The sequence below is a fragment of the Mchenga conophoros genome, linkage group LG14, assembly GCF_057382185.1.
Source record: "Mchenga conophoros isolate Kocher_MC1m ecotype Shallow Benthic linkage group LG14, M_conophoros_male_GT1.1, whole genome shotgun sequence".
NCBI classification, from domain to species: domain Eukaryota; kingdom Metazoa; phylum Chordata; class Actinopteri; order Cichliformes; family Cichlidae; genus Mchenga; species Mchenga conophoros.
In genome coordinates this window covers 17414009-17438112 of record NC_140539.1, presented here as the reverse complement: position 1 = coordinate 17438112, position 24104 = coordinate 17414009, and the positions used below count along the sequence as shown (strand labels likewise).

At 39.6% G+C, this 24104-nt stretch overlaps 1 protein-coding gene across 3 annotated transcripts in view; it reads left to right on the top strand.

Annotated features, from left to right (window-relative positions):
- The first annotated feature begins 120 nt into the window (after positions 1–120).
- The window catches only part of st3gal4 (ST3 beta-galactoside alpha-2,3-sialyltransferase 4), a 41500-nt gene continuing 17516 nt past the window's right edge, over positions 121–24104 (top strand). The window contains exons 1-4 of one of the 3 annotated variants that reach the window (XM_085245587.1): positions 5092–5110; positions 5246–5295; positions 19021–19088; positions 22978–23047. In XM_085245587.1, the coding sequence (XP_085101713.1) occupies positions 23026–23047 (22 nt within the window). In that variant the 5' untranslated portion in view covers positions 5092–5110; positions 5246–5295; positions 19021–19088; positions 22978–23025. Of the gene's footprint in view, positions 642–5091; positions 5111–5245; positions 5296–19020; positions 19089–22977; positions 23048–24104 lie in introns of those variants that run through there. The other 2 variants (XM_085245586.1, XM_085245589.1) reach the window with 2 other exon arrangements.

Here is a 24104-nt window from a genome sequence, read left to right as displayed (position 1 = left end):
TCACAGCATGCAGAGTGGGGGTCACCCAGAGTCAGAATCCAGTGAGATATCTGCGTCACCTCTTTCAGTTTTCCTGTAATCTGAGCTCAAAGATGAGGACATTAAAAGTATAGTTGAGTAAATTGGGTAAATTTTATTGTTAATTTTCTCTGAATCATACAGTAATTTGGGCTGTGGATCACAGGGGTGAAAGTGGAGATTAACCAAAACTGGGAGTGGATTGTGAAGTAAAATAGTGTCAGGACAGAAAACACTGCGTTTCTAAGCCAGTCGGCACCTATACCGTAATATGCGTAAGAGTAGTGCAACAACATTTTAGGTGCGGCTGGCGGGGCGGCTAGCTTGACTGCGACTTCGTAAGTGAGGGCTCACTTGACCGCAGTGTTAACCGCTATGTCAGAGCGACTTCATAGCAGGCAGAAGAGATAAACTCTGTGGTATTGCGCGTCCGGTGGAGCGTTACATCGTCACATGAGCGTTAACGCCCTCATTGCTTCTGTCGGCGTGCCTTAGCGGTGGGCTGACAGGGTTTGTTGGTTTCAAATGCACGGAATGGCACCAAAAGCAACGTGAACTTGGTTGCAGTTCTGAACAGAGTCGCTCCCCGCCGATTTAACGTCATCTGTCCGACAGCGCTGCTGGTAAGTGAGGCCGTTTAGGCCCCCCTTTTGGGCAAGCGAGCTATGTGTGTGTATTTGTGTGAATTTTGTTAGTCTTAAAAATACCCCAGACCTATTGGAGCCGAGTTATTATGGATCACAAGATTTAATTTGGCTGGCACAAGTCATCTCTGTGTGATGCTGTCCTTTTAGTGCTGGCAGCACGCTAGATGTAGACAGGAAACCCTTGAGTGCACGAGAATGACATGTCTCACATATATTCCCTGCAATCAGTGACATTGAATCTAACTTGAAATGGAATTTAAGTTTGGCAAGTATATCAAGAGCCCGGATTCTTGGTGGAAAAAACAAAAGCAGGCAGCGACAGATATACTTTTGGTCGGAGCTGATAAATTCAGATCGTGGAGATCGACGTCTCCTGATTATCTGCCTCCCTGTTTGAGCTTGTTTTAGACGTGTAGCTCCACAGTAATATTACAGCCATGCAAACTTTCAAAGCAAAGTCGTAGTGTGTGTTTTTTTGTTCTTGTCTGTTTCACTCATTGATGACACGTAATCTTTTTTTTAGATGCGAATGCCTGTTTTGTCCTTTGTGGTGATCACTCTGGTCACTTAGTCATTGACTGGGACAACAAACAGACTTTTGTGATGATCAGCGTGATCAAAGTCCTATTGACCTATTTTTTGGGTTGCTGATGTGAAGAGGCCGCTTGTGGATTTTGGATCAGTAGCAAAAAAGAAGAACACACTGGAAAATATTTTAAGAATCGGCATTAATATAAGAGCAATTAGCACGACTGTGTTGAACTGGAAGATGTAAGTAAGTAAGAACGTAAAATAGATTCTTATAACACTTTTCAAACAGCATGCAACAAATAAATATACAAATACAAAAAGACAACGGTAATATCCGCTGGTTGAGAGTAGAGATGGCACGATACCACTTTTTTATGTCCGATACCGATACCGATATCATAAATTTGGATATCTGCCGATACCGATATGAATCCGATATAGTGTTTTTTAATCAACAAAACTGTTTTTTAAAATATCTTGCTGCATTTTGCAAGTCTGCAAGTTCATACTCAAGTTTAAAACAACAACTACACTAAAGCTATTCTGTTATACCTGTATACAAAAAAATATTTCATAGTTCAGCAATACTGATCAATCTAATAAACTTAGACCTACACCATCCTCCCTATTCTGGTATTTTAAAGAGTACTTAGCGTAAATATTAAGCAACCTAACTAATAGGGTTCCAACTCCCAGCAACAACAAAAATAAATAAATAAAAAATAGGGAACCACCCCTCACGCGCCACCTCATGATGCTTAATCGACGTAATCAACCTTAATTTGATGCAGTGTGAAAAAAAATGCACAGAAATCAATTATTTTTCAAGAAATATTAAATAGATTCAACATCTTTCTTCAACAAAATTGCAGACTGCACAGATGGTACCTTCCCAAAGTAAAAAGTACTATAGCATACTAGGGTATATATTAGACTTAATAGTCACTATATACAGTAATTGACTTCTATTCATTTTACATCAAATTAAAACTTTGGGTGTCAGATAATTATTTATTAAAAGCTCGACATTTTAAATGAGAATAAGAAAGAAAAGTATGTCTTTGTGCCCCCTTTTCCCTGTTCATGCCCTATCGGCCCCCCTGGCTAAACTTTGCTAGATCCGCCCCTGCACAGTTACCAGCGTCAGCTACGTAGAAAAAGATCCTGGTGTAGAAAGAAATATTAAATAAATTCTAACAACAGCTTATCAAGCTTAAACGTTCTGCTGTTGTTCAGCCGCTGGTTTCCTCTTTCTGGTGCAAAGTGGGCCAAAAACAAACAAGAGACACGGACTCGCGACAGAAAAGCCGATCAGCTGATCATTTAAGCAGTTTCACGATTGAAGTAGCAGCCGGAGAGCGAGAGGCAGTCGCTTGTTAAGCTTAACGTGGGAATGCTTTACAAACATTCAGAGATGGACTTACACACTTGCTTTACTTCTCTCGGGGATAACTTTGTCGGAGATGAAATGCCGGGTTGCTAGCGAATCTCCACATGCTATCCAGACCACCGACAGGTCCGGCATGCCACAGCTGCTCTATCACGTGATGCATACTGCTCCGACTGCTAACGTTCTGAGGTGAGTTACGGCGTGTTGCAAGTTTTGCGAGGTGCTTTCGTGATATTTAATGGATCGGATTACATTTTTTATTTTTCTCCGATATCCGATCCAGTAATTTAGGTCAGTATCGGACCGATACCGATACGTAATATCGGATCGGTCCATCTCTAGTTGAGAGCAGGCCTAAACAAATACAGTGGGGCAAAAAAGTATTTAGTCAGCCACCGATTGTGCAAGTTCCCCCACTTAAAATGATGACAGAGGTCAGTAATTTGCACCAGAGGTACACTTCAACTGTGAGAGACAGAATGTGAAAAAAAAATCCATGAATCCACATGGTAGGATTTGTAAAGAATTTATTCGTAAATTAGGGTGGAAAATAAGTATTTGGTCACCTCAAACAAGGAAAATCTCTGGCTCTCACAGACCTGTAACGTCTTCTGTAAGAAGCTTTTCTGTCCCCCACTCATTACCTGTATGAATGGCACCTGTTTGAACTCATCATCTGTATAAAAGACACCTGTCCACAGCTTCAAACAGTCAGACTCCAAACTCCGCCATGGCCAAGACCAAAGAGCTTTCGAAGGACACCAGGAAAAGTATTGTAGACCTGCACCAGACTGGGAAGAGTGAATCTACAATAGGCAAGCAGCTTGGTGTGAAAAAATCAACTGTGGGAGCAATCATCAGAAAATGGAAGACATACAAGACCACTGATAATCTCCCTCGATCTGGGGCTCCACGCAAGATCTCATCCCGTGGGGTCAAAATGATCATGAGAACGGTGAGCAAAGATCCCAGAACCACACGGGGGGACCTGGTGAATGACCTGCAGAGAGCTGGGACCAAAGTAACAAAGGTCACCATCAGTAACACACTACAACGGCAGGGAATCAAATCCCGCAGTGCCAGACGTGTTCCGCTGCTGAAGCCAGTGCATGTCCAGGCCCGTCTGAAGTTTGCCAGAGAGCACATGGATGATGCAGCAGAGGATTGGGAGAATGTCATGTGGTCAGATGAAACCAAAGTAGAACTTTTTGGTATAAACTCAACTCGTCGTGTTTGGAGGAAGAAGAATACTGAGTTGCATCCCAAGAACACCATACCTACTGTGAAGCATGGGGGTGGAAACATCATGCTATGGGGCTGTTTTTCTGCCAAGGGGACAGGACGACTGATCCGTGTTAAGGACAGAATGAATGGGGCCATGTATCGTGAGATTTTGAGCCAAAACCTCCTTCCATCAGTGAGAACTTTGAAGATGAAACGAGGCTGGGTCTTCCAACATGACAATGATCCAAAACACACCGCCCGGGCAACAAAGGAGTGGCTCCGTAAGAAGCATTTGAAAGTCCTGGAGTGGCCTAGCCAGTCTCCAGACCTCAACCCCATAGAAAATCTGTGGCGGGAGTTGAAAGTCCGTGTTACTCGGCGACAGCCCCAAAACATCACTGCTCTCGAGAAGATCTGCATGGAGGAATGGGCCAAAATACCAGCTACTGTTTGTGCAAACCTGGTAAAGACCTATAGTAAACGTTTGACCTCTGTTATTGCCAACAAAGGTTATGGTACAAAGTATTGAGTTGTATTTTTGTTATTGACCAAATACTTATTTTCCACCCTGATTTACGAATAAATTCTTTACAAATCCTACCATGTGAATTCATGGATTTTTTTTTCACATTCTGTCTCTCACAGTTGAAGTGTACCTCTGGTGCAAATTACTGACCTCTGTCATCATTTTAGGTGGGGGAACTTGCACAATCGGTGGCTGACTAAATACTTTTTTGCCCCACTGTAAGTCTTGAGCTTCCCCGTTTAAAAGAGCCGCTCATGATGACTCAAGTAGAGTACAAATTCTCCTGAAATCTTAACATCAGAATATCAGTCTGCATTAGAGTTGCACACCTCTCTTTTGACGACATCCTTGTTCCCACTTGCTGTTGTCCAGGGCAGTAAATGTCATGCTGTAAAAGTTGCAATGATGAATGAATGAATGATTGAAAGACGCTTTTGAAGATGTACCTGCATTCATACTCCTTAATATTTGCCATAATAACCTCGGACTCTAATATTTGACTGCATTCAAAGGTCATTGATAAGGTTTATTATACACTTATATGGGATTTTACGAACTAAATTCCCTTGGAGCTTGCGTCATGTTGAGCTACACACCTTTGCAACTTCTGTGACTAAGAGAACAGGCGAGAGTAGCTTTAAATGGATTACTAATCCATTCCTGTTACACTTCCCTTTTTCATTTTTTCCCTGTTCTGTTTCCTTGGTAGTTTAGGCATGGCTGAATTTTAGATCAGGATGGCTGTGGAGTCTCCAATGTCAACCATCTGAAAGAGTATGTAGGATTAGATGGGAATGGAAAATGTATTTACAAAGCATATTTTATTATATGCAAACTCAAAGTGCAGTGTCCTTTTTCTGTGTTTAGTCTCCTTCATGGCAGTGACTTTAGTTTTTTCTTCTTCTACAGATATCATATATAATCGAGATTAATGATATGAAGTGTGTGGCAACTTGAAGGTAATCATTAAATATGGTCTCTGCAGTACTGACTCATTTCTGCTTGAATCAATTAGCTGGGCTCAAAGCTGGGCTCAAAAAATATTATAAACACACATCTGTCCCCAAAACATTGATGTCAGGCAAACCTAATCATTCCCTGACCCTGCAAGCACACTGGAAAGCTTGAGGAGCTTTTCACAGATTTTATTTTATTTTTTATTCACAACGGAACAAAATGAAGCTGGGATGGAACTGGGAAAAGCCTGTGTAAGCAGTGCCCACAGGACTCTTGTGTACTTTGGTCAATTGCGCGTTAGATATGTCTCTGTTAAAAAAGCCGTACCAGAGACGATAGAGAAGGACGTTCGCAGAACACTTGTTTTACTTTGGGTTTTTTTTTTTAATGTTGCTTCTTTATTCCAGTGGTTGTAGGAGAAACATCAGATTAAATACCTCATTAATTACAGCATATCTTGGTTCGCTTTCAGATCGAATATTTTCCATTTACTCCTCAACACTCAGATTAAGTCTCCCACGTTGCCCTTCCAAACACTGTACACTATCCCAGGGTCAACACACGAAAAACGTAAACAAATCAGACATGAATTTAGAGCTCCGAGCTTATGAAATTTTGTAAGTCATTCTTATGCAAGTCTAAATGAAGGCCTACTTTTACGCAGCTGCTTCCTTTTGTCTGATCTGGTATCTCTTTACCTTCTTGATGGAATTAATTTTGTTGTTTGTGTACGACACTTAGTAGCCATGTCACCATGGAAATCCTTTTTTTTTTTGTATACGTGCAGAAGGGTGCAGCGTGCAGATGCCTTCATGTCTGTTCTTCACACGGTGGAGATAATATGTGTAGATAATTGCCTGCAGATGTCAAACTGTGTAGTGAATGAGAGATTGGATGGTCAATGAGGCTGGAAATGGACAGCTGCTGCCAGAAATAAAACTTAAACAAATTGGATCTTTTAATAAAACAATAAAAACCTAATTCATTTCCAAAAGTACACACACAAACACACGCACACACATACATGGTGTTTACAGCATATCGATTACTCTAATTTTGAGCAATGTGTCAGTTTTTTCGTGTCATAACCCATAATTGTTTTTTTTTTCTGTGTGAGGAAGTTAAGAAGACTGTCTTGTGGCATCGTTAAGTACTGCAAATTTGTATTTTGTATAATTAAGATTTGATTTCCTCGATGTGAGCCATCATGCAGCCTTGAAGAAGTTCCTGTTATGGAGGTACTTCCTCATGTTCCAAGAGTACAACACACTGACAAACATGGGAAAACACCCAAGTATTTACTTCCAATATTCCTTTATGCCATTGCTGTTATAGCAACAGATTGAAACTGAATACTTTAGGTCTTTTGAAACATGTTGCCACTTGAAACAACTAGAAAAAAAGATGTACACAGCAAAATCTCCAGTGTTAAATTAACACTGGAGAGTAGGGCTGGGCGATATGACCCAAAATTCATATCTCGATATTTTTTAGCTGGATGGCGATATAAGATATATATAGGGATGGGTATTGATAAGATTTTAACGATTCCGATTCCATTTTCGATTCTGTTTAACGATTCGATTCTTTATCGATTCTCTTATCGATTCTTTTTTTTTTTTTTTAAAAAAGGAGAACACTAAGGTCGATTAGCTCAGAGCTTTGTTTTATATCTTCTCTTTGAACAAGATAGAAATTTAGGAGTAACATGGCCTTACAAACCCAACAGTGAGATCTTGAGAGATCCAGCCTACGGCTCTTCAATGGGGTGTCACACGGTCCCCAGGAAAAAAAAATTGTAAATGTAAAATAATAAAATAAATATTCTTGTGAGACATATCACATATTGACGGGGTCGGGTTATGTTAAAAAGTATAAATTGTTATACTTTGTTCATTGGTTCAAAGGTACCCCACACTTCTTTTTTTGTTTGCTTGTTTGTTCTGGTGTATTTTTCATTTGAACTGTTACTCTGCCAGAGTACTCATATTTACAAGATGGCATTGAACGCCCCATTGGTGTATCAGGAAAACTATTTTGTACGTATGTTCCTTGAAGGGGATTGAAGTCGTTCTTTTTTCCACCGCAGCGAAGGGCTAGGAGTAGGAGAGGAGCTGCTGTATGTTTTTGTTATCGAATCGATCTGATTGTGAAATAAAGCATATGCAGTGAGAAAGCAACTCCAGGAGTCATCCCTGCCTTAAAGCTGCAACATTCTTCTGTAGCAATAACAAAGTATAACATAAATTGTTCTGTGGCAATTACACAAGAATATCCAGTAATGTCCCTGCCCACAATTAAACACATTCACTTACCAAAAATCGGGGGCATCTGCTGTGGCAAATGGGTGCAAGCCTTTGACCACAAACTTAGACACTGCTCGGTGACATTAGTCTATCCTGGCCTGAAAGGAGACGCTACCGGTAGACTGCAGCGAGAACTGCCAGCATCTGAGCCAGACTCTGTCTGTCTCTCTCATCATGGTCACCTACATGTACAGTAATGGCAGGTTTTGGAATAAGGCAGATTGCGCTAACATAATATGCACTGTTAGTTGATTATTTACCTGCCGCATTAACGGGAGAGGACGTGCAAACGTTAGCGCTGCTGCTGGGTTGAGAGTCACGAGTCCGGAGCGGAATTAAAAACGCGTGTCATCGCGTGTTTTGTGAGCAAATGCTTTTGCATATTCGTAGTGTTTCCTCCCTTAAATGAAATATCTACTTTGCAAGTTGCCCTGTTGTCATCGGTTCTCATAAAGTATAATCAAACTTTTGAGCGTTTGAGCCGCTTAGGCGCCGTGTTTCCTGCCAGGTAAATGACGCTCCGCAACGTGGTGACGTCATTCGGGGCGACTGGAATCGATAAGGGAATCGTTTGCAAAAATGGCAAACGATTCCAAGGAATTGAAACAGTGGGAACCGGTTCTCAACAAGAACCGGTTTTCGATACCCATCCCTAGATATATATCTCGATTTTTTTTTAAAGCCATAAAGTAAGAACAAAAAGAGAGTTCTTAGTCAAAGCTGTGTCCCAGATGTCACACAGGCACTTTTATTAACATACAGCACAGATGTACATGAAAAATTACTCAAAATTAAATTATGAGCATTCATTAAATAATAATGCTCCATAAATAAAAGAAAACAAGGTTGTTTTTGTGCTAAACAAAGAGCTCACAATTGTGCAGTCAAAATGTAAACTAAAAGACGCTGAGCGTAATAACAAAGACAGACAGATTTCACAGCTGCTCTGTTCCCAAGTTTTACTGTGTGACTGATAGCCTGGAGTTTGAAATCCGCTTCATAACCACGTCTCTTACAGGTGCCATTTATGGTCCTTATACACACACAATACGGTAATATTACGTTGATGCACAGTACATATCACTCCGCGAAGCTCCTCGGTAGCCGTAATGCGCTGACAATCTATCAAGCGGTGCAGCTCCGTAGCTTACCAAAGTCGTACTCAAACATTTTTGACAGATTGCTGAGCGCCGTGTACCACATAAAATCAGTTCGCGGCCATCAAGCACAACCAGAATTCATACATAAGGTGCGCTATCAACTTTTGAGAGAATGAAAGGATTTTAGGGTTAGCGCTGTTAGCTCGTTAGCATGTTTAGCTCGTTAGCACGTTGACGCCGTCCAGCCCCACGCATGGGGCGATGCGCAGTAACTCGTTAACGGAGATTTGCCGTGTCCGTCTTGTCGCTGCCTGCATGTGAAGCGATGGGGGAGGAGGGGGAGTTGTCTTCAGTGAAGGCGAGGCGGAGTAACGTTGCGTAGAGACAAAAGTGGACGAAAGAGAGGCAAACTTGCGGCTCCACAACTATAATTATAACGTAACATAGACTATATCGATATAAAGGATATTGTCACATCTTATATCTCGTATAAAAATATATCGATATGTTTTAAACGAGATATAAGGCCCAGCTCTACTGGAGAGTGTCTATATGGGTCCACACCTCTGAGTGTTAAATACAACACTGTTGAGTGTTAAATTAACACTTTTGACAGTGTTATATGTTTAAAAGTAACCTAGTCAGTTTTGAAGATTAACAATGGCTAACACTGAGCAGTGCTGATTTTCTAACGCTGGAAAATAACTCAAAATGTTAGAAATATTCCAGTGTTAGAAAATCAGCACTGTTCCTTGGGTGTTCGTCTTGTAATCGGAAGGTTGCCGGTTCGAGCCCTGGCTCGGACAGTCTCGGTCGTTGTGTCCTTGGGCAAGACACTCCATCTACCGCCTACTGGTGATGGCCAGAGGGGCCGATGGCGCGATATGGCAGCCTCGCCTCTGTCAGTCTGCCTCAGGGCAGCTGTGGCTACAACTGTAGCTTGCCTTCACCAGTGTATGCATGTGAGAGTGAATGAATAGTGGTATTATAAAGCACTTTGAGGGGTCCTGAAAAGCGCTATATAAATGCAATCCATTACGGTATTATTAGAGGTTGAGGGAAACAACCTGTTATTTGAAAAGGATTTTAGAGGAAAAAGGCCATTTTGGACAATTTTTTATCTTCCCGCTGACCGTGTTGGTCCCATAATTACCATAAATATTGCGTCAGGGAGGCCTGGTATTCAAGAATTACTGTTAAATTGTCCATTTCGCATAATATATAGTTACAATTTACTGTCTTGTAATTTATGCATATGATTAGGTCTAGCAGCCAAGCTACTGAAATTGAAACTTTAAAATGGAAGCTTGCAACTCTTTAATTTTGGGTTTGCCTAACAATGTGCCAACCTAGGGCGTCACCAGCTGGAGGGGTGGCAAAGAGGAGGAAGATGAAGAAATGTTTTATTTTCTTTCCTGCATATATTCTCTAGTCTGTTACTAATATTCACTGAATCTCATATATTTTTTAAAGACTTTGCTCAAGCTGCTGTAAACATAAAATCAAGGGAGTGTATGGAGAGGCTAGAGAGGCTATGTTTACAAGGCTATAAGAGCTGACTCTCACATAATAATTTTTACAAGCACAGGGGAGATGATAAAAATTTGAGGCAACAATGGTAACCATGAAAACAGAGCCACCACAGGAAAGGGCAACAAAGATCTCAGTGATTCTTGAGGGACAAAACATGTCCGCCAGATAAAACCCAATTTTGGGGTAAAAAATATGCATATAAGTGTTAACTCAACTGACTAAAAGACAAACCAAGGCAATGAGTATAAAACAAAAGTATGATTTTGCATTTTATCATACATATATATTTATTTTTAATGGTACAATACATTACCAGTACCTTAAAAATCCATTGTCCAGAAGCAGGTGTGATAATATTAAAATACAGAAAAAAAACTAAAAGTTATGTAAAATTAAACATCATGGCTCTCGTCACGAAGTATTTAAGTCAATAACTTATATAATATCAAAATATGCAATTGAAAATTTGTTTTTACATATTTTTTAAGTGATTAAAATTGTGTCCAGAGTTTTTGTCAACACCATCAGATTTTTTTAAAAGTACAAAAAAATCAGGAATTATTGTGGGTAGCTTACACTCTGAGGACCCCTTTACCACTTCCTGTTTGATACACATGCCATGAGGTCACTGCTGTGATAAGTTTTTTAAATTTTTATTTCATTTATGGCATACCTTTCTGTAACAACAATGCGTCAACACCAAAGTCGATGAAATGCAAGATTTTATTTTATTTTTTTGTAAAAAAAGCTTCATTTAGGTGGATTGTAGAGGTCATAAGCAACTGATGAAAAACAAGATGGCTTCTGTCAGAAAAAGATGTGTTATGAGAGAAAGTAGGGTATTTTGTCAGCACCATCGGATGTCAACACCATCAGGATTTTTGTCTGACGATGTTGACCCTTTTTCTAATGGTGTTGACAAATGCCACAAAAGTGTGCTATTAATAGGGTTGCAAAGGGGCGGAAAATTTCCGGTAAATTTCCGAAAAGTTTCCGGTAAATTTCCATGGTAAGTTAAGCTTGGAAATTTTGGAAATATTCCTTATTGGAAACTGTCCATGGAAATAATGGGAATTATGGAAATTAATGGGAATTTAGGAGAACTAACTGGGAATATATTATTTCCAAGCATAAATATAAACAGAAATCATAAGAAAACCTCCATGCGAAATGTTTTCAACAGATATTTAAACAGATTTATTTGTAAGTACAGTAGAATAGAACACGTTTCAATAACTTGTTTCATGGATGAATAAAAACAGAAATGTTGAGTTCAATATTACCATCCCCTAACCCCGCTCATTCAAAAATGCCCCCTGTCCAAAAATCTCCACAAAGTCCCATTCAAAAGGTTAAATGAAAAATGCCACTTATCCTCCAAAACGTCCCATTAAACATGCAAATCTTCCTTCAAGCAATCCTCTTTTCTCATTTTTGCTCAGTCAATAGACTCTTCCTGGACCTCATCATCATCCAACAACATGTCCACTTCCTCAGCATCCAACTCTGAGTCTTCCTCTTCAGTGTCACTTTCCAGCCTTGTTGAGGATGGCTCTGTGTCAGGCTCAAAGAGCCGTAGGTTTGCCCGAATGCCGACTAGCTTTTCCACTCTCACATTTGTGAGCCTGTTGCGAACCTTTGTGTGGGTGTTCCCAAACAGTGACCAGTTGTGCTCGGAGGCAGCTGATGATGGTGGGATTTGGAGGAGAATGGAGGCTACAGGTGCAAGGGCCTCAGATTCACATAGTCCCTTCCACCAGGTGGCTGCAGATATGTGCTGGCATGACTGCCATATTCCATCCCCTTTCCAAAGGCCTTGCTTTGTTCGATACTTTGCCAAACTGCCTAGAACTTTGCCTTTATCGAGACCCAGGTGGTCAGACATGGCTGTAATGACCGCATAGGCACCGTTGATCTCTTCCCCAGAAAGTATGCCCTTGTCATATTTGGGGTCCAGCATGTATGCTGCTGCATGCACTGGCTTCATGCAGAACTCCCTCCGCTGTTCCAATGACTTGACCACAGCCGTTTCCTCTGCTTTCAGTAGTAGGGAAGTGGGCAGAATTGTCTGGATTTCTTCTTTGAGTTCTGCAAAACGGCACTGGACATCTGACAAGATGGCACCATCCCCCTCTATCTTCGCTATTGCTGCTGCAATAGGTTTGAGGATTTTCTGACTGCTAGATACTCTAGATACCCAGAACACATCATCCAAGATGACCTTCTTGATGTCACTGTCGATGCCTACAGACTGGGATATGGCCATCTCTTGCAGAGACTCCTTTCCCTTCAGAAGGCTGTCAAACATGATAACAACACCACCCCATCGCGTTATGCTGGGAAGCTTCAGTGTAGTACTCTTGTTCTTTAACTTTTGCTTTGACAGAAATGTAGCGGAAGTTACTTGTTTGCCTTTAACATATTTCAGAACTTGCTTCACTCTCTTATTCAGAGTGTCCATTGTTTTTAGTGCCATTATGTCTTTTAGGAGAAGGTTTAGTGTATGGGCTGCACAGCCAATAGTAGTTATATGAGGGTAGGTCTCCTCCACATGTGCCCAGGCAACCTTCATGTTGGCTGCATTGTCAGTGACCAGTGCAAAAACCTTATCTAGTCCAAGGTCATTGATGATCACTTTTAGCTCATCTGCAATGTATTGGCCTGTGTGTCCGTTTTCCTTTGTGTCTACACTCTAGTAGAACACAGGCTGAGGAGTGGTGATTATGTAGTTAATAATTCCTTGTCCCCTGATATTGGACCATCCATCAGAGATGACTGAAATACAGTCAGCTTGGTCAATGGTCTGTTTCACCTTTGCTTGAACTCGACTGAACTCTTCATCCAGTAGATGAGTAGACAATGCATGTCTGGTTGGGGGAATGTATGCTGGTCGGAGAACATTCAAAAATCTCTTCCAGTACACATTGGATGTCAGCATCAGGGGTGAGCCAGCTGCATAGATTGCACGAGCGAAACACTCATCTGCGTTTTTCTGGCTAGTGTCATCCATAAAATCAAAGAATCCTCTGATGCCAGAGGGACCAGGAGCTGATGAGTGGGTATCTGACTCTGATACAGCTGAAACAGATTCATTTTCCCCTTGAGTGGAACTCCTGGCTGCTGCATGTGTTGGGCCTTGAGGAATTTTTTTGCACTTTGCAATGTGCTGCTGCATTTTTGTGGCATTCTTCACGTACGTCTTATCACAATACTTACACATATATACAGATTTCCCTTGTACATTAGCTGGTGTAAAATGTCTCCACACATCAGATAGCGCACGTGGCATTTTTCTGTAAAATAAAACAAGAGCTTGTAAAAATGCTAATGCAATGCAAGAGATCGTAATAATACAATTGCAATATGATAATAAACAGATATAAATAGTAAGGCTAGCTAAACAACTGGAATGATCTTCAAAACAAAACAACCAAATGAGGAAGCTAGCATCTTCTTTATGTTATACTAGCTATGGCTTATTTAGCATCTAACAGATGCTAGCATTTTATTTAGTATCTAACAGATGCTGGCATTTTATTTAGCATCTAACAGATGCTAGCATTTTATTTAGCATCTAACAGATGCTAGCATTTTATTTAGCATCTTATTAGATGCTAGCATTTTATTTAGCATCTTATTAGATGCTAGCATTTTATTTAGCATCTTATCAGATGCTAGCATTTTATTTAGCATCTTATCAGATTGCTATCTACCAGATTAATACATTTTATGTGATATTCACAATTTAAACATTTAATGAATATATTTTCCCATAATATCATCAAAACTTACCTCACTTGTTAAGTCCACAGGCTCAAATGTGTGCCTTTAATACTCTTTGTCCTTCAGGCTCAAAAGTGTGGTCCATGTGTACATGTGATGGAGGCATGCACAGTGCCAGTAGGTGGTCTCAATAGCCATGCAGCAAGCTTGTGCTCTGTACATGTGATTAAGGAATGGCATGGATATTCAAGTGTATTTGAATTGCATTTGTTTGTTTTTGTCAATATTATGCTAAAATATACTTTCCTCAACTATATTTAAGTTCCCTAAGAAGAGCCAACCTTCAATTTTGAAAATTCCCACTTTATTCCCATAAATTCCCGTTAATTCCCGTTTATTCCCATAGATTCCCGTTAATTCCCATGGAAAGATTCCATCTTTGAAAATTCCGGGAATTTTGCAACCCTCGCTATTCATCAATTAAATTAAGTTATTTTTTATTAATATTTCAGTCATATTACTTCCTGTGTATTTTACTGATATTTCTGCTTTACAGGTGTGTCGAATATTATCGAATTTGCCTTATCTTGAATCTCATTGTTTATGTATACATTATTAATCCTGTAGGAAAATGCTTAGTCCTCTGCATTTAACCCACTCACTCAGTGATGCAGTAGGCAGCTACAAATCCAGGATAACCGCTGTTCTTTGGATTTGAACGCCCAACCTTCGGATTATGTGGCGTCTACTGAGCTATCTCTGCCCCGAGAGCTGGTCTTTAAGTGATGATGTCGACTTTTGTTTTTCTCCCTCCCTCACGCTCACACACACACAGCGGGAGGGGCGGTCCCACACGTTTTCCCTGCAGCAAGGACTACACCACCCATGAGGCTACAGTCTTAAAGGGCCATGCCTGTAACACTATGCTGTCGTTTAAATCATTTTTCGTATAACAATTTAAAAAAAATATTTCTTCACATCAATATGCGGCCGCAAATAGAGGTGATGTGGGCCACAAATGGTCTGCGGGCCGCGAGTTTGAGGCCCCTGGTTTAGAGCAGGGCGATATGGCCAAAAATATTTATCACGATATATATTTGAAAATTTGCGATAACGATATAACTGACGATATAATTGATGCGAGACAAAATACAACTCCACAACATTACTAGCGCAAAAAGACAACCTTCCATTTATTTTCACTTAAACAAGAAGCTGGTTTTTATGTACATTAAAGCTTTATAAAAATGTAACAATGCAAATGCAAATTCCTTGCTGAAAGTTCCCATATGGAAAAGCTATTTATAAATCTTATAAAGTTTGTATCTGTCTTGTGTGAAACTTGTATGAAAAGCATATACGAGTGAAAATAGATATAAGATCACTTGAAAAATTATATAATGAAACTTGTATGTTTTGGATACTTACTAAAACAATGTATGAAAGTAATGAGAAAGTGGCCACTTTCATGAGTAAATCATGTAAGCCTTATATGATTTACTCATGAAAGTGGCCACTTTCATGAGTAATCACATATAAGTTTTTACTATTTCTTTTCCATATGGGTTTAACCAAAAGGCATTTCCAGTAGAAATGGGCTGACATATCCTGAGCATAACTATGTATAATATCCACTGAAGTTAAAAAGAGGTGCTTTGCAACATTAAACTGCAGTGTGCAGTACGTATTTTTTGGTGCACGGGATTATAACGCACATTAAGCGAAACAAAGCAGTCAGATAAATCAAACTTTATTAAACTCATTCTTCTTGCTTCCTCCACTTCTGTACCATTGATTCATTAATGTTGAATTCTCTGGCAGCTGCTCTATTCCCATGTTGTTGCAGTATATTAATGACTAACCTTGTATTGTGGATGGATTATCTTAGTTGTTCTCCTGACTGAAGTTTGGTCCGTTTACAGCATCCTGCCATGCGATTGCATTTGTCTCTAACCATGAGGAACCTTCGCGTTAACTTTTATAAGTGGAAAAGTGTTAGTGTTCGTCCTCCAGCTTCACAGTTTATGTTATGCTAACATAGCTGTGTCGCCAGCGATCACGTAGCACATCATTATATACCAGCTAGCCCAACTTCAGTAACCCTACAAACGTCACTGCTGTTTAGTTTCCTGTCTTCATTTATGTTGGAAGTGATAGCAGAGCTGTACGTTTGAATTTTTTCAGAAATCTCTGTCAGAACATGCTATATCATGCTTAGGTAACTAGCGAAACTAGCGAGCTAACTTCCGCTAGCTTCCTGCTAACTTCTAACTTCGTTAAATGTAATAAATTTTGTTTTCATGGATGCCTGGAAGTTAAACTTCATAGTTACACCTGGTAAAGCAGCAATGCTGATCGTTTTATTAAAGATGAAAGAATTTAGACAGTTTTGAACACTCAGTGATGCTGCAGTGTTCGTTTGACCTGAAGTATACGGAGTTTAGGACCCAGATTACTCCAAGACTTAAGAGCATCTTAGTCCGACAAATACGACAATAACGACGGCCGCTTGCATGTTCTGCAAAAACATGTGCTTTGTCGTGTATCTGACGGACAAACACCAAACCAGTTCCACATCACTGAAGTTGCACCATTTTTACAAACCAATTCTGGTTCATCTGTTTCACTCAACAATCGGCCATGTGCGTATGAAAACAAAGGCACTGCGCATGCGCGTTTTACTCATATTCTATCGCGATATTTCATTTTCCTATCGTTGCCTAACATTATACCGGTATTACTGTGAACGGTATAATATGGCCCAGCCCTACCCTGGTTTATGTTACGCTAACATAGCTGTGTCGCTAGCGATCAACTAGCACATCATTATATACCAGCTAGTCCAACTTCAGTAACCTGACAAAAGTCACTGCTGTTTAGTTTTCTGTCTTCATTTATGTTGGAATGTAGGTGGAAACCAGCTAGCTAACTTCTAACTCAGCCACAATGATCGTTTTATTAAAGATGAAAGAATTTAGATAGTTTGTAACTCGCAGTGATGCTGCTGAGTTCCTTTGACTTTGGGATATGCAGCGGAGTTTGGACCTGGAAACGGCTAATGACATCAGACTTAAAGACCGGATAGCATTTCTATTGCTTAATACATAATTGTGTTGTGAATATTGATCCTTAATCTGTATAAATGCATATGGTTCAGAAAAATTATAGTAATTACAAAATGGTACATTTCAGGCTAGAATGGCTAAGGGGAACCTGTCAGTAATGGAATGAAAGAGGAGGAGCAGGGAGTATCAAAAAAGGAGAAAAAAAATTAACAGCCACCCTGAGTTGAAGGAAGAGTTTTTCATAAAGGAAAGGCACAAAAGCCCTGTACTTCTCCAGCAAAAACCATAAATTATTAAAAAATGTTACACCTGGGAGATTGGACCAAAACTTGGTGAGACAGCCAAACTTTGTACAACAATTATATTTAAATATATTTTTGAAAAATCAAAAAATATATTTTAGAAAATTAAAGCCTGTTTTGTCCCTAATCTCAGGAATCACTGATCTACTGTACATTCTGAAATTATGATAATGTCACTGATGTGGCAACTTAGCCAATCCAGACAATTTGATATTTTATCATCTATCACTCAAAATGCTTACTCTACAGTGAGCATAAAAGACCCTTAAGTATGCTTATTGCTGCCAGAGGTATACAGATAGCGTGCTTCTAGCTGTTTGTAGGAGTCTTTCCTCAGGGTGTTTTAAAATACTTGTTGACTTTTGTGGATTCCAACTATTGCATTAAAAACTGTTGCTCTCTGTTTTTTGCCTAACAGTTTGACACGACATGATGGTAAAATTACAATATTTATTTTAATTGTCAGATCCAGTTACATTATGTAAGTTTACTGTAGTTATTGTGATCTGTTTGCTAAAGTATGAAAATGACAAACCCAATTGAATCTGCCCGGGGTACAAGGATATCATGGTGATGTCTGTACGAAGACATGTTCTCACACTGGTTCAAAATGAATGAACAGGGCAAACACGAGTGAGTGAAATTACCATTGATCATATTCTTACTCACAAGGCCTGTAACACAGTAATATAAAAATAATAATGGATTGCATTTATATAGCGCTTTTCTAGACACTCAAAGCGCTTTACAGTTCCACTATTCATTCACTCTCACATTCACACACTGGTGGAGGCAAACCACAGCTGTAGCCACAGCTGCCCTGGGGCAGACTGACAGAAGCAAGGCTGCCATATCGCACCATCGGCCCCTCAGGCCAACACCAGTAGGCGGTAGGGTGAAGTGTCTTGCCCAAGGACACAACGACCAGGACAGACAGACCCGGGGATCAAACCGGCAACCTTCTGGTTACAAGATGAGCTTCCCAACCCCTTGAATACCTTAACTAACCTTAAATACAGAGCACATATGTTGCAGTTATCTTAACCAGTGATCACATTAGCTTAAGTATTAATGATAAGTATTGCTTTGCCAGCCCTGACTTTCCTTGAGAATTTTGGTGGAAACAGTTTAAACCAATACATCACTGACAACAAATTTCCCATGGAGTACTGTTGCTGGAATTACTTCCCCTGTGCTTTTCCGTGGTAGCTGCCTGACTCATCTATAATCACTGCAGTCTGTGACTGGCCTCTTAAGTGGTCTGTCTGGATTTCTTTCCTGATCCATGATTAGACTTACAGTGATACTTTAAGGAGCATCTGTGGTGAAGGGCATTTCTGATAGGACTAAACCTTCATCTGGCTCTGCTCTGTTTGCCCTTAACATCCTGTGGAAGTTTTATTTCAGTACCAGTCAGCCTATTTCTCCACTCTGCCATCGCTCCACCCTTCCTCTAGACTGTATCTCACGCAGACAGCTATTGTGCATCTATAGTTCATTCATCCCACAGCAATACAGTAATTTGCTATCCATGTTTCTTATTTAGTTTGCTTACTTTCTCTTCATAGCTGGAATTTTGACATGGTTCTTTAGTTAGTTTGGAGACGAGGAGAAAAGGATATCAAAGTTAATATGTTTACTGTGCAGGCTTTCTCTGTTTGCCTTTATATGACTGATCGCAGTTTCATTTTACTGCAGGGAAAATCCCAGACTGATTACATAGGAACAACTGAGGACCCAGCCTTTTGAAATGAAAGAAGAAAAAGGTAAGATGTCCTGTTTGTTTGTTTTAAACCACTGGTTGGTTCCTGAGGAGCTTTGTTTCATTTAGTGATCAGTGTGCAAGTGTTAATAAAGACGTTTGTTAGGAGAATGTGTAATTATGGTGCATTAAAAAGTCTTAAAACGGTCTTGCATACCCAACCAAATTTCTGTTAATGTTCCGTACAGCAGTATTTCCATTTTTGAATGTAGAAGTGTGAAAAATGTCACTGTATCACTGAAAATGTCACTTAAGTGGCAATTTAGCTGATCTGGACAATTTGATCTCAAGAAATTATCAATAAAAATGTTTCATTTGCGGTGAGCACAAAAGTAGCATGATTCTAGCTGTTTGTAGGAGTTTTTAAGAGAGTTTTGTGGATTTTTTAAGATTGCACAAAAGCTGTACGTCTCTGTTTTGAGCACCAGAACATACCATTAGCCAGAACATAACAGTAAATCACAATATGTATTCCATCCTCTTGTAGTGGCGGGTGAGGCTCCAGTAATGCTCACTACCCACAGCAGTTGCTTGCGGCAAGATACGTTGCAGTTGCCGTGTCAGATAGTGATGTAGCTGGCCTGAATGCTCTTGATGGTGCTTGTGTAGGATGTGGTGAGGTTGGGAGAAGGGAAGCTTCCTTCCTTCAGCTGTATCACAAAGTTCACTCTCTGCTGAGATATCTTTGATAAGGAGTTCTTCAGTTATGTGCAAGGAAGTTGGTGGTCCAAACCATCTCCACAGCAGAGCCGTTGATGATGAGCGAGGGTGGGATGTATGCTGACTCATCATTGCTGCTTATCATGTCCTGCACAGTTGTGTCATCAGCGTACTTCATGATGTGGTTGAGGTTGTGTGACTTAGCACAGTCATGAGTCAGCAGAGTGAAAAGCAGAGGTGTTAACACACGGCCCTGTGGAGCGCTCTGTCAGAAAGTCCACAGTGAACGTAACACATAGGGCTCTTACAGTTACAGTTATCTCCTCTCTGTCTGCGATGTCAACAGCAAAAACTCAGGAATGGCATCACATAAACATCAGGTTAATCAGCTTAGTAGGATAGTGCAGAGCCCAAAAGTGTGAGGTTGTGAGTTGAAAGCTTTAGTTTGTCTCCTTTTATGCTAAAACAATTCTTGAACTTTGTATTGCTAGAAAGTCTAACAGTGACATCGGGGAAGTGTTTAGGAAGTACTTCGATCTGACATCATTGTAATGTCTGCAAGATCTGTTCAATTTTAACTCTAAGTCTTTTTTTTTTTAAACTATGGCTCGACTGCCAAACAAACTGTTGAAATAGTTGCAGGGTTAGCAAAGGAAACGGGGAAGCAGCTTTTAGTTCATGTCTGAACTAACAATTTGTTCAGAGAGTAACTGAGTTTATTTAAGTGAAACATCTGAAGCAAACAAATGGCTCCACAACAGTCCAGCACAACAATGAGTACAAGCGTAGAACATGTTCATCCTGTAATTCTGTGGACAGCAGGAGACCACAGTGAGGTGGAGAGGAAAAAACAAAATAACTGTGTTTTATCAAAGAAAATACAGTTGCGTTACAAGCGTGCGCCTGTCCACATTCTTCAGTTCTTTTGTGTTTTCCTGAACAATAACACAGGATCTGGAGCTGGATAGGAAGCTGGCTTCATATCCACACACACACACACACACACACACACACACACACACACACACACACGGCGTTACCCATATATAACTCGTCCCTGATTCAGTTGGCAGCAGCATTATATTAAATTTCATGTTGGGAGATAACCATTTTTTTTACTGTAGGTGCCCTGACTGGCCTACAGTCTATTCCAGAAGTACAATCTGCAGAGCAACCCTGTGGTAGTGTTAAGAAATTTGTACCAGTATTATATTACTGTTAATGTAGCAAATGCATGTGCACTCATGTGTATCCTAAAATAGACGTTCTGCTTTGCACTCCTTCCGCTGATTCTGAAGCATGGGCAGGCATGCTAAACTGTTTCTGAAGGACTCTGGCTTCTGTCACAAATCAGATAATAGATAAGATGTGCATTACTGAACCAAGCACAAAGTGCTAAAAATGACACTATATCCTTTCGTTCAGTGACCAGTTTATTATGAATCCGACATGGTCCAATTATAGTTTTTACTAGTTTTGTATACTTTCTTATCTTGGTTGTGTGCTTCAAGTCATTGTCCTATTGCAAAATGAACCTTTATCACACTCTGAGATCCAGAGCACTGTAGAGCAGGTTATCATCAAGGATGTCTCTGTACATTGTTGCATTCATTTTTCCATTTACCCCCACTATTGTCCTAGTTCCTGGTGCTGCAAAACATCCCCAGAGCATGATGCTATGCTTTACTGTAGGGATGGCATTTCCGCAGTGATGAACGGTGCCTGGTTTTCCCCAGACCCGAGCATTCTCTTTCCTAGCGTGTGACATACCGGCAATTTGTCATGTCCCGAGGCATCTCATAGCAATGCGAAAGGTACCCTTTGGCGTCCTTATGATACGCTCCAGATTCTCAGTTGAATCCAATAGAATGCTGCTCGCAGCGGTAACACACGCTCCAGCCCTTACCCTAACCTTAACCCTAACCATAACCTTAACCCAGTCAGATAGTGTTTTCCAAAGCAATTCATGATCAGAGAGTAAAACACATTTGCATGTATAGATTCATTCCAAACGGCTCTCATGCCTCTGAATGCGTAACATCCTGACGATTTATCTTATCGCATGGGTATGTGACGAGTTGGGATGAGAACATGTTGTCTAGACATGATGCTTGGCATCCAGACCAAAGACTTTAATCTTTGTTTCATCAAACCAAAGAATTTTGTTTCTCGTGGTCTGAAAGTCCTTCAGATGCCTTTTAATAAAAGTATAAAAAAAATTGTAAAAATGCTTAACTGTATAACTTTCAGAACTGCTTGGAGAGTGGTGAGAATGACGTTTCTGATGTAAGAAATTACATCTAAACATTACTAAAGCAACTGAGAAAAAATGCAAGGAAATAAAGTATCTACAGTTCTGACTGACAAAAGTACAAGCTGTTTTGATGAGTTGTGAGATTCAAGTAAGAAGTGCATCAGCATAATTACAAATATATTTAGTTGTGAAGTATATGTAGATAAAAATAATGAGAAATGCAATTGAGTGGGGAGAAAAGTGTTTCTGATTTGAGAACTGCATTAAGAGTAGTGAGACAACTTCTGGATGTGACAACTGCATCAAAGTGATTGACGTTATGTAATTTTTCACAGCCTCTTCTTTGGTTTTATCAAAACCTTTGTAACTCCTACATCCATACAGTACATACAGGTCATTTTGGTCTTTTACCCTAAACCTCTTGGTGGTTCACTTTGTTCTAGACTGAAAACTAAAACAGATTATGAGCTTTGAGCTTGTGAACTACGGAATGCACTATTAGAGTTATTAAAGTTTTATATTTTCTAACGAGTCTTTCAAAGGTCTAATTTTATACTTATTTTAGTGAATTAAAATGGTTTTTTTGTGATTAGTTTTTAGTTTAGTTTCAGCTAATTACAATAACCTTGTGCACTACTAATACATTTGAAATCTCTGGACTTTATTGAAAGTTTTAAAGAGCGCTTCAAGGCTTATTTGTATAGGTTTGCTTTTAGCTAGTGCACACTGTTGTGTGTTTTAATTTTAACTTAGAGTATTTTTAGCTGTTGCTTGTAGTTGTGAAACGCGTTGTGATCCTTCTTTTTTTAAATGCTTTGAACACATTTACATATGTGTGCAAAATGCTCTACATCTTAGTTTTCATGTCATTTGACTTTCAGATCACATTTTCAGTTGTTTTTTGTTTTGTTTTTTTACAGTAAAGGCAGTGTCATATGTGCAAATATTTGAGCTTTCTTATTCCTGTACCTACTATCAGGGTGACCACATATTGTGAAGTCATGAGAGGCTCAGCGAGCATGTGAAGATGTCCCAGAAGGCAACTAAAAGTAAGCCTTTTTGCTGTCTGTGATTGTTATTTTTTTTTTTTGATGCTGTTGTTGTATTTTCATTGCATTTTTTTAACTTATTGTCTTAAGATCTTTTTTATGATTTTCTCTGTGTGAACAGCAAATTTGAGGATTGGGATTTTTAACATGCCCTAAATTCACTGTTGTTTAATGTGAGATACTGAGAGGTCAAACTGGACTTCTTGAATATTGTAGAACTTATCAGTACTATCACTTATCATCAGAACAATTTGGTTACCAGTGAGTCTTTGTCAAACAGTAACCATAATTCTGTTTAAGCCAGCATACAGATCGTGTTAGTTAAAGCAGTCCAGGCCTTGTTATTTGAATGATTCAACAGGTCTGCCAGTAATCAGGCCTGAGTGTGTTTAGTGAAACTGAACTCAGCTTTACAAAAAACCTGTTTAATCACAGTTAATTCATGATTTAACAAGGGGGCAGGGTTAATTACTTTTTCACACAAGACCAGATAGGTTTTGATAACTTTTTCCACTTAAAAACTACATTTTGTTTTGACTCAGCTTATCTTATATTATCTAATATTACCGTTTGTTTAATTATCTGAAACATATAAGTGTGTGACAAATATGCAAAAAAATAGGGAATTTAAGACGGGGGGGAAACACTTTTTCGAACCACTGTAAAATGTTACCAAAGGCTGTTGCTGGCTTTTCTCTTTACACTTTAAAAACTTTAGCGTTAAATGAATTTTGTAGCAATTTCCATGTATTCCGTGTATAATTTATTGCATGTATTTTTGCACATAAACCACTCATAACACTACAACGTATTCTTTTAAACTTGCATCAGGCTAAGTCAGGCTAAGTATATTTATCTGTTTTCAAACACCGTGCAGCACTTACTGGCTGTAATTTATTATTGAATGGAGTCCTTATCTAACTGTCAGAAAGACAGTGGTTAAAATTACCTTCCAAACTCTCTTTTTAATGGTCCTTGGGTTTATTGTTCAATGCCTTGTTATAGATGAAGCTTAAAATATTTAATCACACCTTAAATTGCCCCAAACTTCCCGCTA